Consider the following 17,325-nt stretch of genomic DNA (forward strand, 5'->3'; position numbering starts at 1 on the left):
TACCACTGAGTTGTCACTCATTCCTTCCTTTTTCTATGCTTCTCCTTATTGGTCTATGTTCCTGGTCTAACCTTTGAAAGAGTTTGCAAAATAGTAAGTTTAATTCTCATACTTGATGTTTATAAAAGAATGGAGAAGGAGTTCATTTATTTCCATTTTCTTAGTTGAATTTCCAAAATCGTTCACTTATTCATTCAAATATATTTTATATTTTAGGATTCCTATAAATGCGACATACATAGAAGTAGTATTATTTATACTTATTTTTTCAAAATGAAAGAGGAGGCAAATGAAATTTATATGTAAGTATTTTAATTGTATATAATTCAATAAGAATAGCATTTTCAACTTTGAGGTACCTAATGTGAAAATAAATTCTTGAGGTGGTTTATGTGAATGCATAAATACCTTATAACAGAATAAATTAATGTTTAACAAATAGTGCCCCCAAGTTTGAAAAATTAAGAAGCAACTGATTTGATGCCTAGTACAAGCTGATTGGAAGGCTTCTGTTATGAATTTACCTAAGTGCGCTAATTTAACTTCAATTGTCTACGTGTTATGTTATCTGCATATATCTTATTAATATGTTGATGCATATGTTCCATTCTCAATCTTATTCTAGTTCATATTGGGAGAGCAATTCTTTTTATTAAACTATTATTTCTATGTATTCAATTCAAACAAATAAAATACCATTATACAGTTCACGACAAGGGACAAGCCTTCTCATCCAATTTATAAACCAACAAAAATTCTGGGACAAATCTTAAGAAGTGCTAAGGATGAGATTGATCCGCTTTCTGAAGCTTGTTTATGTAGAATACCTATAATTCAAACCTGGGTTCAAAAATGGTGTTGCCAACCAAACCAAACGGATAAGTCTGCATTTTTCCTCAGTGATGGATGGAACATCTTTTTCTTAAGGACAGAAATTTTCTGAAATAATGAGAGATATTACCCAAAAATTAATATTATTTTTATTATTATTATTGAACTTCTATTAAAGTTTAGGCAATGCCTATAAACTCACAAATAAAGGATTTATTATTACAACAACAACAAGTACTTTATTGATAAGAATCAATAGGCCATAGACCGAGGTCCTTCAGCCATGTACAATTTAAAAAAAAATAGAAAATATATATACATAAATACTATGAGTTCTATGAATAACATTATTGTAAAAGTAAAATAGGTAAAAATAGGTAGTAGGTCTTCATGTGTTGAGGCATCTTAAGCTTTCGATTATGGTTGATGATGGAAATGTTCTTGTACTGTGGTGTGTTCGTTCACTTAGAAATAAGTTGTTTATTTCTTCAGTTTCAGACAGTCTTTTGGACAACCTTTGGTTAAGCTGTATTATTCGATCCTTATTTGGTTGAATCTCGGTTTTCTGATAAAGCAACTCGTTTGGGGGGTCGTGAAGCCTATTCAGTGGATGCCTCAAACGTGTTACAGTTCTAAGTGCAGATCTCTCGGCTATTTCCAAGTTTCTCTATACAGTATCTTTACAGTTGGAGTATAAGGGGTGTCCGTATTCTATTATAGGTCTGCAAATAGTTTTATATATTTTGGTAGCATTTTTCATACTTATACCCTGATCCTTGTGAGGCTTCTGAAATGTTTGGCTCTAGCAATGGTCTTTTTCTTTATGATTTGGGAGTGTGCTTTAAGGTTTGCCTTATTGTCTATTAAGATGCCTAGGTACTTTATAGAAGGGGACGTGGTTATTCTTTCATTTCCCATAATTATTGTTGGTGAGGTGTCTGTTACTTTGTGGTTAAAAATCAAGAGTTTCGATTTCTTGGGGTTGGGTTTAATGCGCCATTTGATGAACCATAAGTTGATTTTGTCCACAAAATTTTTAAGTTTTTAATACACTTTTCCAGAGATTTTTCATGCGATATGAGGAGTTTGTCATCCGCGTATTGCAGCATGTAGTTATTTTGATTGACTTCAGGACAGATGTCGATGCAGTATTTTTATTTTATTTATTTAATATATACAATGTTCTACAGATTTAAACCCAACTACAGAACAAGGAACATATGAAAAATAAAGTATACACTAATATTACATATTCTGAGAAAAAAAACCATAACAAGAATGCTCAGTCAGTCAAAATACTGTGATCTGATATTTAAAATGGAACAATTAAAAATATCCAAGTGAGAACTTATAGTATTACAGGCATCACACAAATTATAAAGAGGTGAATACTTCAATGTATTCGTTCGAGGTGTCGGCATATAAAATATATTTCTAACTCTAGAGGCTGGTCTTGGAATAGCAAAATTTAGTTTTTCGAGAATGCAAGGATCTTTAATGACACCGTTTATTATTTTGTGAGTAAATACAACTGAATGACATTCTCGTCGACATTTCAAACTATTCATGCAGTGTCTGCTCAAAAGCAGGTTCTGAGGAAAACCGATAGGCGGGTAGACACCATCTGCTCTATATGAAAAAAGTTTTAGACAACGCCGCTGCACAGACTCAACTCTCTCAATATGGACCTGGTAGCAAGGAGACCATATTATAGACGCGTATTCTAATTTTGATCTGACAAATGCATAATAAAGGGTCTTTAATGTGACTGTGTCAGAAAAATCGCGAGAGATTCGCGCTATGAGCCCGTACATCCCATTCGCAGCAGACAAGGTAGCATCAATGTGTGGCACAAACGAAAGTCTGGAATCAAAATTCACTCCTAAATCAGTTAACACCGATGGACGCTGGATAACTTTGGAAGCTATTGTGTAATCAAAACGAATAGTATTTTTATTTTGCGTAAATGGCATAACATTACACTTCTCAGCGTTCAAAGGTAACCTGTTTCTTCTACACCACTCTTCAACGCGTTGCAAATTAGAGGCGAGTCGCAAGCAGTCCGATACATTGCTTACCTCCAGGTATATTTTGAAATCATCAGCATATAACAAACAGTCGACATCAACTACCTCCGCCAAATCATTAATGAATATTATGAAAAGGAGTGGCCCAAGGTTACTTCCTTGAGGGACTCCAGAAGTACTGGAGAACACTGTAGACCTAACTCCCTTGAACTCTACATATTGCTGCCTATTGGACAAGTAGGACTTGAAAAGACCAATGAGAGCCGAGGAAAGGCCAAATTGAGACAACTTCCTCAACAATATTCCATGGTCAAGCAGATCAAAAGTCTTTGAAAAATCAGTATATAATATATCTACTTGGGATTTTCTCTCAATGACTTCGGAAAAAAACTGGGTTACGTTGAAGAGGTTGGTAACTGTCGAACGACCTTTAACAAAACCATGCTGAAATGGAGTTATTAGATTGCAAACATGGGACCTATATATATATTATATTATAATCTATTATAAAGGAGAACTTCAAAGATCTTACTGCAATTACAGATTATCGATATTGGTCGGAAATTGAAAATATCAAATTTATTTCCCTTCTTATAAATTGGGCGTACTTTGGAAAGCTTCCAGCAATCAGGAATCGTGCCAGTTCTCAAACAAATATTGAACAAAATGGTGAGTGGACAAGCTAAAACATATGCACAATCTCTAAAAACCAATGATGGGATACTATCGGGACCCATAGTCATTGTGGGTTTCATCCTCTTCAACGCCACGAGGACTTCACTCTCCTCGAAACAAGTAATATTTAGATTGATTACATTAGTATTATCAGTCATTTCAATGCTAGCTGTACAGGTAGAGTATGATTTCGCGAAAAAATCGGCAAAGCTAGAGAATGTCTAATGGATTATTGAGTAACTGCCCACCATAAAACATTTGATTAGAAACAAGAGTTGAACCTTTTTTGCTATTGATAAATGACCAGAATTTTTTAGGGTTTTCTTTAATATTTTGTTCAGCTCTTTTCACAAAATTTTTGTAGGCCTTATCCACATCCGATTTGATTTTCGCTCTCAAACGGGTAAATTCCTCCCGAGCAATGACATTGTTATTCCTTTTAAATGAATGCCAATACTTAGCTTTCAAGCGAATCAACCGAATGATCTCTCTATTGAACCAGGGAGGATATCTGCTCATGTTCTCGTAAGATCGAAGAGGCACACTACGATCGAAGACGCTATGAATTGTATCATTAAAAAAAGCACAAGCCTCCTCTGCACTGTCAATGATCCCGAGAGGGCTCCAGTCTATACCTTCAATAAGATCATACATGAGGAAAAAATTCGCTTTACTGAAATCAAACTGACGTTCATAAGAGGCGACAAAATTAGTTTTTAAATTATGGGCAATATTAGGCGAACAACTCACCCCCAAAGCGGGATGATGCTTATCCTCAACCACTAACGGATCAAGAGACCTCTCAACAAGGCACCTACCACCACTAAAAATAACCAAATCCAGTACTCTACCATAATCATTGAAAACAAAGTTATGTTGTGCTAAACTGCCGATCTCTAAAAATTCCCGAAGACAAATTTCAGGTGTGCTACGTTGTAAAGTAGTGTTATTGATATCCGGAAAACATAGAGGAATGTTGAAGTCACCAACAATGAGGAAATTCACATTGTAAGTTAAGCGTATGGTCTCAAGAACTTCGAAGAGTGAGCGAAATCGGTCTATGGTCAAAGAAGGTGGCAAGTAAACATTCATCACATATAGAGAGGTCGAGTCCGTGATAATTTTGATCACGATTATATCGAACACTGAGAGACCGCAAGAAAAAAACTGACTTAAATCTATCTCCATTGATTCGAATGTCTTATCAACCGCAATGAGAACTCCACCACCTCTAGAGCAATTACATGCGATAAAATTTCTGTCAGAACGATATACCTCATAATGGCTAGGAAATAACTCATCATTCTTAATTGTGTTGTCTAACCAAGTTTCTGTTAAAGCTACTATTGGATATTGACTGATAGATATGGAATTGAAAAACCGTGATGTCTTTGATCTCAAGCCTCGGGTGTTCTGATAATAGATGTTCAAAGTTTTTCTAGTGCTGTGTTTAATATTTGAGGCACTGTCAGAAGGGTTACAATCAGTGAAGTCACCCGAATGCTATGCTGGACCCAATAAATCATCCCTAGACTTTTTCAAAAATGCTTTATATGAGGTACATTTTTCTTTTTCCCAAACTGCATGATTCACTGAAACTACTGAATCAGATGCGCTAACCAACTTGATAATAATAATCAATAATAAGGTCATTTTAAATTTAAATTGCTGTTCAATGAAGAATAAAGTTGATAAATTGGAATTATGTTTCTCGAACAACAGGTTGATGTTGCTATAATAACGGAGACATGGCTGCCTGGTGATATGTATCCTTTGTTGCCATTTTCGTGTTATGAGGTTGTTTCGAGTTGCTCTAGACCTAATGGGAAATATGGAGGAGTGGCCATTTTGATGAAGGAAAGATGTAGTGCAGTGGAACTTGGTGATATATCAAGCTTAAATTGTGAAGATTTTGAAATCACTGCAGTTAAGATTCCCAGCATCAAAGCTGTAATTGTTGGGATTTATAGAGCGCCCAATTCGAGGTTAGAGACATTTTTTGATCATATGGAACTGTGTCTTCAGAAGTTGCTTAGATTCTCACGATCTTACACCTTATTCGTGTCTGGTGACTTCAACATTGATGTAAGAGAGCCATCAAGAACGACTCGTAGATGGATAATCAGATGAAGGAGTATGGTTTCAGTCCACTGTTCAACTCACCCTCAAGGATAACAAGCACCGGAGCTACATGTATAGACAATATATTCGTTAGCGAAGTTAACAGAGTCTTCAACTCGAGCACCTTCAACCCGCATATTTCCGACCATATGGCACAGAAGGTATATTATATGTTGAATATTCCTGAAGGAAATGAGATTAATAAATGCAAATATGTAAGAAAAATGGCGGAGCATGATACTCAACTTCTCATTGAACATCTGTCCGGAGTCGACTGGGAGATGACGTTGTCGGGTAAGAAGGGATCAGATGCTTTTGAGGCCTTCCATTCTGGTATTTTGGAGGCAATCAATATCTACTACCCCGTCTTAAGAAAAAAAATTAAAACAAACCGAAAGAATTCAAAGCCTTGGTATGGTGAGATTTTAAAGAAAATCAAAAATGAACTTGATGCACTGTGTGTAAAAACGGAAGTAGGAAAGGATGAAAACGACATAAGAAGATATAAGGTGCATAGGAGGTTATACAGGGATGAATTAAAGAGAGCAAAGAGTGCTTATTATTCAAAACAAATTGAGTCAACTGATAACATTCCAAAAAAAAGTTGGGAGATAGTTAATAAGTTTCGAAAAGGCAAGAAAGAAAATGATAATCAGATTGATCCAGAATTGTATGGAAATTTCCTGAAAGAAATCGCAGATAAAACTGACGATACAAATAATAAATTTCAGGAGAAACTAAGGAAAATCAAGATTGCTGACTCGGGCTCGTTCTTTTTCAAACCTACAACACCGCATGAAATTATTGAAATTGCCACATCGCTGAAAAACTCCAAAACAGCTGATTCACATGGTTTATCAACTGAAATAATAAAGATAATTATCAGAGTGTTAGCGGAACCTTTGTCATGTGTCATCAACATGTGCTTCACCGACGGAAAATTCCCACCATCACAAAAAATTGGTAAGATAATTCCTATCTACAAAAAGGAAGGAGACAAACGGTCACCTAACAATTATAGACCGATATCCATATTACCATCGATATCAAAAATAATGGAGACCATCTTAAAGAATCAATTGATCGGTTTCTTGGAACGGAAGAACTTGTTATCGGAAAATCAACACGGATACAGAAACAGGAAATCTACCATATCTGCATTGGTAGCGATCATTGAACGAGTGGCAGAGGCGTTAGATGATGGGAAAAGGGTCGAACTTACTCTCTGTGAGTTATCTAAAGCATTCGATAATGTTATACACCCTATTCTGCTCCGAAAACTCGAATATTATGGCGTACGAGGATTGCCTCTGAAACTTTTTACCTCTTATTTGAGCGGTAGATATCAGTATGTGGATGCTGGGGGTGGAAGATCGAGTCAGCATATAGTTCTCAGGGGAGTACCACAAGGTTCAATATTGGGACCTCTCCTGTTTTTGGTTTACCTCAATGACTTGCCAGTTAATGTTATCTGTGATCTCTTGTGCAACTACGCAGATGACACCTCGTTCTTGAACATTGGAGTCGAGAGTGTAGCGACTAAGACAATAGCTGCTTTAAACGATGTCGAGAACTGGTTAGTGGGAAATGGGCTGTTTCTTAATAGATTAAAAACGGTAATACTGCCCATTGACACAAGGATTAAAAGGGATAACGTTGAAGGTGCTAAATTCCTGGGTGTGTATATTCAGGAAAATTTTAAGTTCGACATTCATGTAGAGGTAGTTGTGAAAAAACTATCGTCTATATTGTTTCTTATGACACAGCTTGCAAAGATGACTAGTGAATGCACAATGCTGAATGTTTACCATGCACTTTTCCATAGTCGAATGTCTTACGGCATTCTGATCTGGGTAGATAGTCCGCACTACCAGGATGTATTTTTAAAACAAAAAAGAGCGATACGAATTTTGGCTGCAATCGACAGAAGAACCTCATGTCGAGAATATTTCCGAAAGTACGCGATACTCACATTCTGCTCGCAATATACATATATTTGAATGTTGTATTTAGGTGCATAAAAATAGTGCAAATTATCAGTTATGTGGAGATCGACATCAGTACTTCACTCGTAACCGAGCTGCCATGGAAATACCATACACAAGACTTAATATTGCCAGAAAAGGTTTTAATTATTGGGGTATTGTGTTTTACAACCACTTACCAGAAACTGTGAGGAAAGCGAGAAGCTTCAAAAGCAGTCTCCGAAAATTTTTAGTCGATGGTACTTTTTACACCGTAGATGAATTCCTCCGTTGAATGGAACCGGCTGGTCCAGCTGAATTGTTGTGCGTTTGTTTTCTGATTTGTTGTTTTATGTGTATTTTTGAATTGTATTTATATCGTGGAAATTTTAATATGTAAGATTGACTATTTATTATTGACTTTTTTATCACTGTAATTTTAACATGTAAACTTGACTATTAAGTATTGCCTTCTGTTCTGTGATGCTTTGTTGAATAAATGATTGATTGAATGATTGATACAGTTAGTACATTTACGCTCTGAAGATTTACAATCTTTAAGTTCATGCATTTGGGCACAAAGTGGACAAGTTACAGGCTTTTTACATCCCTTTGAAGAATGGTGATATCCGTTACAGTTATAACAGCGAAGTATATCTATAGCATCAAAAACGCGGCAACTATCATAACCGACAAACAAATTACCTGCTTTCATTAATCTATCAAAGCAAATTCTATCAACCTGAATAACAGCCTGATAAATGTTAGGACTTTTTTTAGTAGGAAAAATTTTGACAATCTTACAAGTATATGATCCACAAAAAGTTTCTGGATTACATTTGAGAACTAAATCGAGTAAAACATCACCAGAATATTCCTCTGACAGCCCCACCACTCGAAGTCGTGGTTCCACCCCAGCAAATTCTTTAATTTTGTACGAGTTCGCCATTTTTTCTTCCACCAGTTTCTTCAGCTTATCATTTTCCTCCCCAGATCTACAGCCCACAAGGATTCCACCATCTTTCAAATGCTTCACTCTCGCCAAGTGGAAATCATGTTCAGCAGGATTAATATTTCGCATCAAGTCCGATTTAGTTTGTGACACAGCTTGATTTTCATTCTTTGGCTTAATGACAACCGCAGGCTTAGTCTTATTCTTGACAATATCAGCATACGGAGTTGGTGTTATTTCAACAATAGGCTCTTGGAGCCTCCTCACGAAGTTGGTTTTTAACGAAGTTATATGATTTTCAATTTTGCATAATGCGGCATCGACTTTCGATTCTAGAAAGTTACCGATTTCAGATTGCCTGATAGAAATGCACGATTTCACGCAATCTTTACACCTCCAGAATAAACCAGGAACAGCATTTATTGCGGCTAGTATATCTAGCGTCTTGGATACACATGCGGCATGAATACAGTTTTTGCATGATTCACAAGTTATCACCGATTTAGATTGACCGATAGCAGTCGAACATTCGATACAATTAACCATTTTTAATCATATTATAGTAGCGAATGAATTAATAGAAAATGAAAAGACTGTCCTTATATATCCACCGATCACTACAGTTATAACTCCGATAAACTCTAATTCAATAAACCTCGCAAATAAACACCCCGAAAACTAGGTAGTCCACTCTCTCATATGTCTCGCATGAGCAGTATGCATTATATAGAAGAGGAGAAAGTGGTGAGCCCTGTGGAGTGCCTTGTTCTGGTGTGAAGAAATTGGATAGCTTGTTGTTAATTTTAACTCCCAGTCTTCTATTCTCCAAGAAATTCTTGATAAACATTATGAGATGATGCGGAATGTCCTGTTTGTGTAGCTTGGAGAGTAAACCTTTGTGCCAGACGCTGTCAGAAGCTTTATTTATATCTAGACATGCTGCTGCAGTCCTTTCATTATTCAGTTGGGCGTTCTGGGTGTTGGAGAGAAAAATAGAGAGTGGATGAGCAGTTGATTTTCCTCTACGAAATCCGAATTGAAACTTTGGGATGGCGTTATCTAGATGTTCTTTCAATGTTTTTTTATAATTTTTTCTAATAACTTTCCTAGAACTGGGGGTAGCGTGATTGGCCTGTAACTCTGTACTTTTTGATGATCAGTGTTTTTCTTGGGGATGGTTATCACAGTACCTGTTTTCCATATTACAGGAAATATGCTCTTGTTTATGCAGTGTTCGTATATTTTGATTATGTGTTCATGTATTTCACTGTTTAGCTTTTTAATGATCCTCCATGGAATATTGTCTGCTTCAGGGGCTCTGTTTCTACTCTTGGACAGTATCTCATAATAAGTTTCTTCCTCAATGGATCAGATTTCTTCTTGTTCTCATTTCTGAAATATTCATCGTACCAGTTCTCAACTTCAGATTCTGTTTTGGCATCAAATCTGCTGTTTATATCGTATCGATATATGCTTTGGTAATATTCTGCAAATTTTTCTACTTTCTCCTTGTCTGTCTTATATTCCTTGATGGTGTCCTTCAGGATAGGAACCTTGTGATGCTGTTTGTATCTCGAGAGTTTTTTGATCTCCTGGTAAAAGGATTTTCCTTGTTTCCTGTTAATTTCGTTGCAGGTTTCTATCCAAGAATGTTGTCTATATTGAATTATCATTTGGTGTATATTTTTATTTAGTTCATTTATGTTTTTCTTGAAGTTAGGGTTAGGCTGTAACAGATATTCCCTATACAATTTTCGTTTTAGTTTGATCTGTTTTGTTATATATAGGGGGAGTTCATATAGATATGGGTGATGAATCGCTATGGGTGTATTATTTCTTATGATTTCTGATATTATGTTATTAAATTCAGTAATGTATTCTTCATCAATGTTTCTTTTGTTGTTTTCTTCTATAAAGTTAGTTATTGTTCTGTTTATCCTGTTGATTTTACATTTATAATATCTGTATGCTGCTTGTTTAGGAATTTCCTCGATTTCTTGTTCTAAATCAAAACTTATCATCATGGCCAAGTGGTCTGATCCAAGGTCTGGAAGAAGCTCGATTTTCTTGATACAGTTTGTCAGGTTTGATGAGTGGATTACTAGATCTGGGGTTGTATCGGTGTTGTTCTCCATGATGAATGTAGGAGCTGTTAGTCTCTTTGTAAACAGTCCATTTTGTAAAAATTGCCTGATCTGCTTGTTTTTCCTTCGGTTAACATTGAAATCATTATCATTATGAAATCTATTATCAGAGAATATTTATACATAGCAGCTTTGGTGAATATTGTTTCTTCTATGTCAGAGAATGGATGTATATACACCAGAAAAATATGTAATTTTTCTCTTTTGAATGGGACTGTGAAGTGTAGGCATTCATTCAGTTTGTTGACTAACACAGGTGGGTTTTCTTTACCGATTCTCAATTGTGGACATCCTTGTACAATGCTTCCTCCCCTTGTATTTCGATCCTTATATCCCCTTTTTTTTATGATGTCCCAGTCTCTATATGTGATTACATGCACCTCTTTGATTTTGGCTTCCACAAACATTGCACAAGGTATATCATTTTTTTCAATGAAATTGTTTATTAGGTGTTTCTTAGGAACAAAGCTGTTAACGTTGTTGTAAAGAATATTAATTTTGGATTTGCCTACTTTGGTCCACTGGTTCAGTGGGGGTTGGTTCTTCTGGATCTTCTATGTCGAACATCATAATATATATACCCTATTACCAGAGAAGACAGTAACAGTATCAATGTTGTATTCGTTAATAAATCTACGTCTTAATTTGATCAACAATTCTTCTCTATTGGTATTTTTTGGTTTATTCAACTTTCTTAGATAGTTGTTTATTATGTCATCATGTATGGTGATCATATTATGTATTCTACTCCGTTTTTTGTGTAACTCTTGTATGTTCCTTGTTTTCTTATTCAGTGATTTTATAGAGGCATTAGGAATGCCCTCTATAGGCTTTTTGGGGTGTTTTGGGCATTTCGGTGACTAAGCCTGGTGTTCTTCCGATCCACAGGCGTTGCATTTAGGGTGTAGATTTGTTTTACACTGGGAAACTCTGTGCAGGCCTTGGAATTTAGTGCATTTTGGTGGATTATTGCACATTTCTTTGGTGTGATCAAAGACCAAGCACTTGCTACAAGGAATTGAAGTAGGTTCCGGTGGATGACTGGGGTATACTAGGTAGTGTCTGTTTTTGTAAAAAAATTTTCTACTTTCTCCTTGTCTGTCTTATATTCCTTGATGGTGTCCTTCAGGATAGGAACCTTGTGATGCTGTTTGTATCTCGAGAGTTTTTTGATCTCCTGGTAAAAGGATTTTCCTTGTTTCCTGTTAATTTCGTTGCAGGTTTCTATCCAAGAATGTTGTCTATATTGAATTATCATTTGGTGTATATTTTTATTTAGTTCATTTATGTTTTTCTTGAAGTTAGGGTTAGGCTGTAACAGATATTCCCTATACATTTTTCGTTTTAGTTTGATCTAATTTGTTATATATAGGGGGAGTTCATGTAGATATGGGTGATGAATCGCTATGGGTGTATTATTTCTTATGCTTTCTGATATTATGTTATTAAGTTCAGTAATGTATTCTTCATCAATGTTTCTTTTGTTGTTTTATTCTATAAAGTTAGTTATTGTTCTGTTTACACTGTTGATTTTACATTTATCATATCTGTATGCTGCTTGTTTAGGAATTTCCTCGATTTCTTGTTCTAAATCAAAACTTATCATCATGGACAAGTGGTCTGATCCAAGGTCTGGAAGAAGCTCGATTTTCTTAATACAGTTTGTCAGGTTTGATGAGTGGATTACTAGATTTGGGGTTGTATCGGTGTTGTTCTCCATGATGAATGTAGGAGCTGTTAGTCTCTTTGTAAACAATCCATTTTGTTCCCTTCGGTTAACATTGAAATCACCTATTATCAGAGAATATTTATACATAGCAGCTTTGGTGAATATTGTTTCTTCTATTACAGAGAATGGATGTATATACACCAGAAAAATATGTAATTTTTCTCTTTTGAATGGGACTGTGAAGTGTAGGCATTTATTTAGTTTGTTGACTAACACAGGTGGGTTTTCTTTACCGATTCTCAATTCTGGACATCCTTGTACAATACTTCCTCCTCTTGTATTTCGATCTTTATATCCCACTTTTTTTATGATGTCCCAGTCTCTATATGTGATTACATGCTCCTCTTTGATTTTGGTTTCCACAAACATTGCACAATGTATATCATTTTTTTCAATGAAATTGTTTATTAGGTGTTTCTTAGGAACGAAGCTGTTAACGTTTGTTGTAAAGAATATTAATTTTGGAGTTGAATTTGGATTTGCCTACTTTGGTCCACTGGTTCAGTGGGGGTTGGTTCTTCTGGGTCTTCTATGAGAAGACAGTAACAGTATCAATGTTGTATTGGTTAATAAATCTACGTCTTAATTTGATCAACAATTATTCTCTATTGGTATTTTTTGGTTTATGCAACTTTCTTAGATAGATGTTTATTATGTCATCTTGTATGGTGATCATATTATGTATTCTACTCCGTTTTTTGTGTAACTCTTGTATGTTCCTTGTTTTCTTATTCAGTGATTTTATAGAGGCATTAGGAATGCCCTCTATAGGCTTTTTGGGGTGTTTTGGGCATTTCGGTGACTAAGCCTGGTGTTCTTCCGATCCACAGGCGTTGCATTTAGGGTGTAGATTTGTTTTACACTGGGAAACTCTGTGCAGGCCTTGGCATTTAGTGCATTTTGGTGGATTATTGCATTTTTCTATGGTGTGATCAAAGACCAAGGTATACTAGGTAGTGTCTGTTTTTGTAAAACAAGCCATCTCCAAGCAATTTCTCAAATGTTGTTTCTTCCCCTGTGATCATTCTAATGTATCCTGTTGTTTGGTTCGTTGCTCTGGAAATAATTCTTTTGCAGTATCTGTGATTCATTTTTTGTTCATTCAAATTTGTTCAGTTGCCACACTTGTTATTGTTACTATTACTATATTGTAAAATATGCCTGTTATGGATCACTCATGATCCCTTTGGGTTAATAAATAAATAAATAAAAAAAAATGCTGACTAATAGCAGCATCAGTAATAGATTTTTCTATCCCTGCAATCACTACTGAGAATGTTTTTTTGTGGTTCGTTTATCTCTTTTGGTTTTTTGTACGGTTTTGTTTCGTTGAATTTTGTTATAATTTTCTTTTTCATCATGTCTTCTAGCGCTTCTACTACTTCTTTTTATCTTTGTTTGTCTTCAGTAGGTATCCTATTTTAGTTTTGAGGATTATGTCGTTGGAGTGAGGAAATTTTTTGCTCCACTCTTCTGCCATTTCGATTCTGTCTTTAATGGTAGATTCATTTGCTGTCAGATAAAATAATATTTTATATTCGGTGTTTCTTATAATTTCATGCATTCTTGTTGAAATCACGTTTCTATGTAAGGTTTTTTGTGGGTAGTTTATTTGTTGATGGATCCTTATATTTTGTTGTGAGTTGATTAATTGACTGTTTACAGCATGTGGTGGAATTTCCTGATTACCGTTATTTACTTCCATGTGTTCAATTTTGTTGTTGTTTGTTTCTGTTACCGTTAACGATAATGTTGGACGCTGAAAGACAATATCAGGTGATTTGTTCTCATTTTTCTTTTTGGTAGATGTCGGATTCTTCGGCAATCTTTTTTTGCGTCTTTTCCCTGCAACGGACGGGGTTTCTCCTTCCTCTCCATCCGAGGTTATGCCAGAGGCCGCGTCGCTTATCTGGGACATCTCAGACATGTAGAAGTCCTCGAATTCAGCGGCGTTGGCGGTTAGTTTTTTCGAAATTTTATATCCGAGTTATAAATTTCAGAAATTAAAGCAGAGTTGTTTTTCTATCATGAAATTGTTTGTAAAACGCACGTCGGTTATATCTTATCAGTACAGATGTGAACACGTCTGTTGCTGAATCGCGAATGATTTATTATTATTATTATTATTATTATCTTTTTTAGTCTGGCAATATATGACCAAGTTATATTTGATTCTATTGATCCTGATATACATAATTAAAATTGCATGACTCCCAAATCAATTTTATCATTGAATGAAATTAAATAAACATTATCATGGTTCATTTGTTTCAGAAATATCAAGAAATCAGAATATGGCGAAAACTTCAAAACTCATGTAGAAAAAACAGAAGATGTTGATATATCCGAACAATTCATTGATGAGAATGGAGTTCATGAGAGGACAATATACCTGCAAAATGTTGATAAAACTAACTTGGGGCATTCATTCAAACTCAATGATTTTCATGATGAATCTTTAAAAGTAGAGGAATTACCACAATTTCATGGAGAATCTTCTCATTTGAATTCTGTCCATTTAAATTTGAAGGAACAGAAGTGCCACCTGTGTGAATTTGCTACAAATCGTAAATGGTATCTCAAACGACATATAGATTCAGTTCATTTAAAATTGAAAGGATGTAAATGTCACCTGTGTGATTTTACTACAAATAGTAAGGGGCATCTCAAACAACATATAAATTCTGTCCATTTAAATTTGAAAGAACAGAAGTGCCACCTGTGTGATTTTGCTACAAATCGTAAACGGGATCTCAAACATCATATAGATTCAGTCCATTTAAATTTAAAGGAACATAAGTGTCCCTTGTGTGAATTTAATGCAAATCGTAAAGGGGAAATCAAACAACATATAGATGCAGTTCATTTAAAATTGAAAGGCTGTAAGTGTCACCTGTGTGATTTTACTACAAACAGTAAGGGGCATCTCAAACAACATATAAATTCTTTCCATTTAAATTTGAAGGAACAGAAGTGCCACTTGTGTGACTTCGCTACAAATCGTAAATGGTATCTCAAACATCATATAGATTCAGTTCATTTAAAATTGAAAGGCTGTAAGTGTCACCTGTGTGATTTTACTACAAACAGTAAGGGGAATCTCAAACAACATATAAATTCTGTCCATTTAAATTTGAAGGAGCAGAAGTGCCACCTGTGTGATTTTGCTACAAATCGTAAATGGGATCTCAAACAGCATATAGATTCAGTCCATTTAAATTTAAAGGAACATAAGTGTCCCTTGTGTGAATTTGATGCAAATCGTAAAGGGGATATCAAACGACATATAGATGCAGTTCATTGAAAATTGAAAGGTTGTAAGTGTCTCTTGTGTGATTTTGCTATAAATAGTGAAGTGAATCTGGAACAAAATTAGTAGTTTTAGTTGTTTTCAATTTGAAGAGTCACTTGTGTGATTTTGCTACAAATCATAAATGGAATCTCAAACAACATATAAATTCAGTTCATTCAAAATTGAATGAACATAAGTGTCACCTGTGTGATTTTATTACAAATCGTAGGTGGGATCTCAACAATTAAATTCTATTCATTTGAATTCGAAATAGCATTCAGATTCGGTCCATTTGAATTTAAACAAACAAAAGAGTACACTTCTGGAAATGTGATCCAAACTGTTATGAATATGGCGCCAAATTAAAAAGAAGATGCGGAAAATCGCTCCGAAAAAAGTGAGAAAGTTAATGAAGAAAAATGTATTCATTGCAAAAAGAAAGTTGTAGAAAGTGTGAAGTGCGTGAAATGCGGCGAAATATTCCACCCAAAATGCCTCACACAGTCTGCGAACCAAAAACTGGCCAGTTGCAAACATGCAATGAAAGACAAACCACGAGAGGAAGGTAGCGTGGACTATCAAATGGAAATATTGAATGTAGAAAATGCATATTTGAAGGAACTCCTGAAATCATCAGAAGAGAAAAATCAAATCCTTATTATGAATAACTGCTTGAAAACATTAGGTTACTGGAATCCGAGAAAAAGGAGTACAAAAAAAATTATCAACAAAGAACATAAAAACAGAGAAAAAAAGAAGGTAACAAAGAAGATAAGGAGCCACAAATGGTAAACACCAGATCAAATGAACTACAAACATCTAAGGAAGATCATGTAAAATTAACAGAACATAGAAGACCAAGAAACACATCTTATAAATATTAACCTAACTTTACTTCCGAAATACAAATTTGTAAACACAGCGCTGAAAATCAACTATATAAACAGAAACCCTACGAAAATCAAGACAATGATGAAAATGATCAGTTCAACTTTGGACGCAAATTTCCTTAAGCTGTAATATACAGGTTAAAAGAAATTTATCAAAAAAGTAATAACTTGTTTCTCACCCAAAGAAATAATAGTTCGAGTTGATGATAAAAATATTTTTCAATATAGTAATTCGACTAAAAATTTCCGTTCGGCCAAATATATTCGTATTACATATTTAGATATGATTTTATCTAGATCATTTCTCATTGATAATGTTGATGAAATTATCGAAGTTGGAATGTATTCATGATGATTTGCGATTCATAATTAATTTGACGAAAGGATAAAATTACGTGAAACTATTAGTTGAAAATGATTTTTTATTCTGTTATTGGAAAGCTAGAGTATCATAAACAATTTTACTCTGAGAACATCACAAAAAGTTTCTGTCAGACCTAGACCAAGAACTCCAACCATAGATATTGTAAAAGGACTGAGGAAGAGACAGAGAAATTGATAGTGGGATAAGAGAAAGAAAGATTCTTCTTCTACACTTCCCGTTTCAAAAGTGTCCGTTGAACTGACTGTAGACCTAATACTGTAATGAATGTGAATGATAAATAACTACAAGCTCATTGAAAGGATTTTCAACAAATTC

General features: G+C 34.9%; 1 protein-coding gene across 1 annotated transcript; it reads left to right on the top strand.

Moving 5' to 3' along the window:
* LOC123673930 (zinc finger protein 711-like) lies at positions 1–16,657 on the top strand. The gene is made up of 3 exons (XM_045608696.1): positions 1–93; positions 217–302; positions 14,718–16,657. The coding sequence occupies exons 2-3, from the start codon at positions 274–276 to the stop codon at positions 15,745–15,747; spliced, it is 1,059 nt and encodes a 352-aa protein (XP_045464652.1). The 5' UTR covers positions 1–93; positions 217–273; the 3' UTR covers positions 15,748–16,657.
* Positions 16,658–17,325: the final 668 nt, after the last annotated feature.

Source organism: Harmonia axyridis, chromosome 2 (genome assembly GCF_914767665.1).
Source record: "Harmonia axyridis chromosome 2, icHarAxyr1.1, whole genome shotgun sequence".
Classification (NCBI taxonomy): domain Eukaryota; kingdom Metazoa; phylum Arthropoda; class Insecta; order Coleoptera; family Coccinellidae; genus Harmonia; species Harmonia axyridis.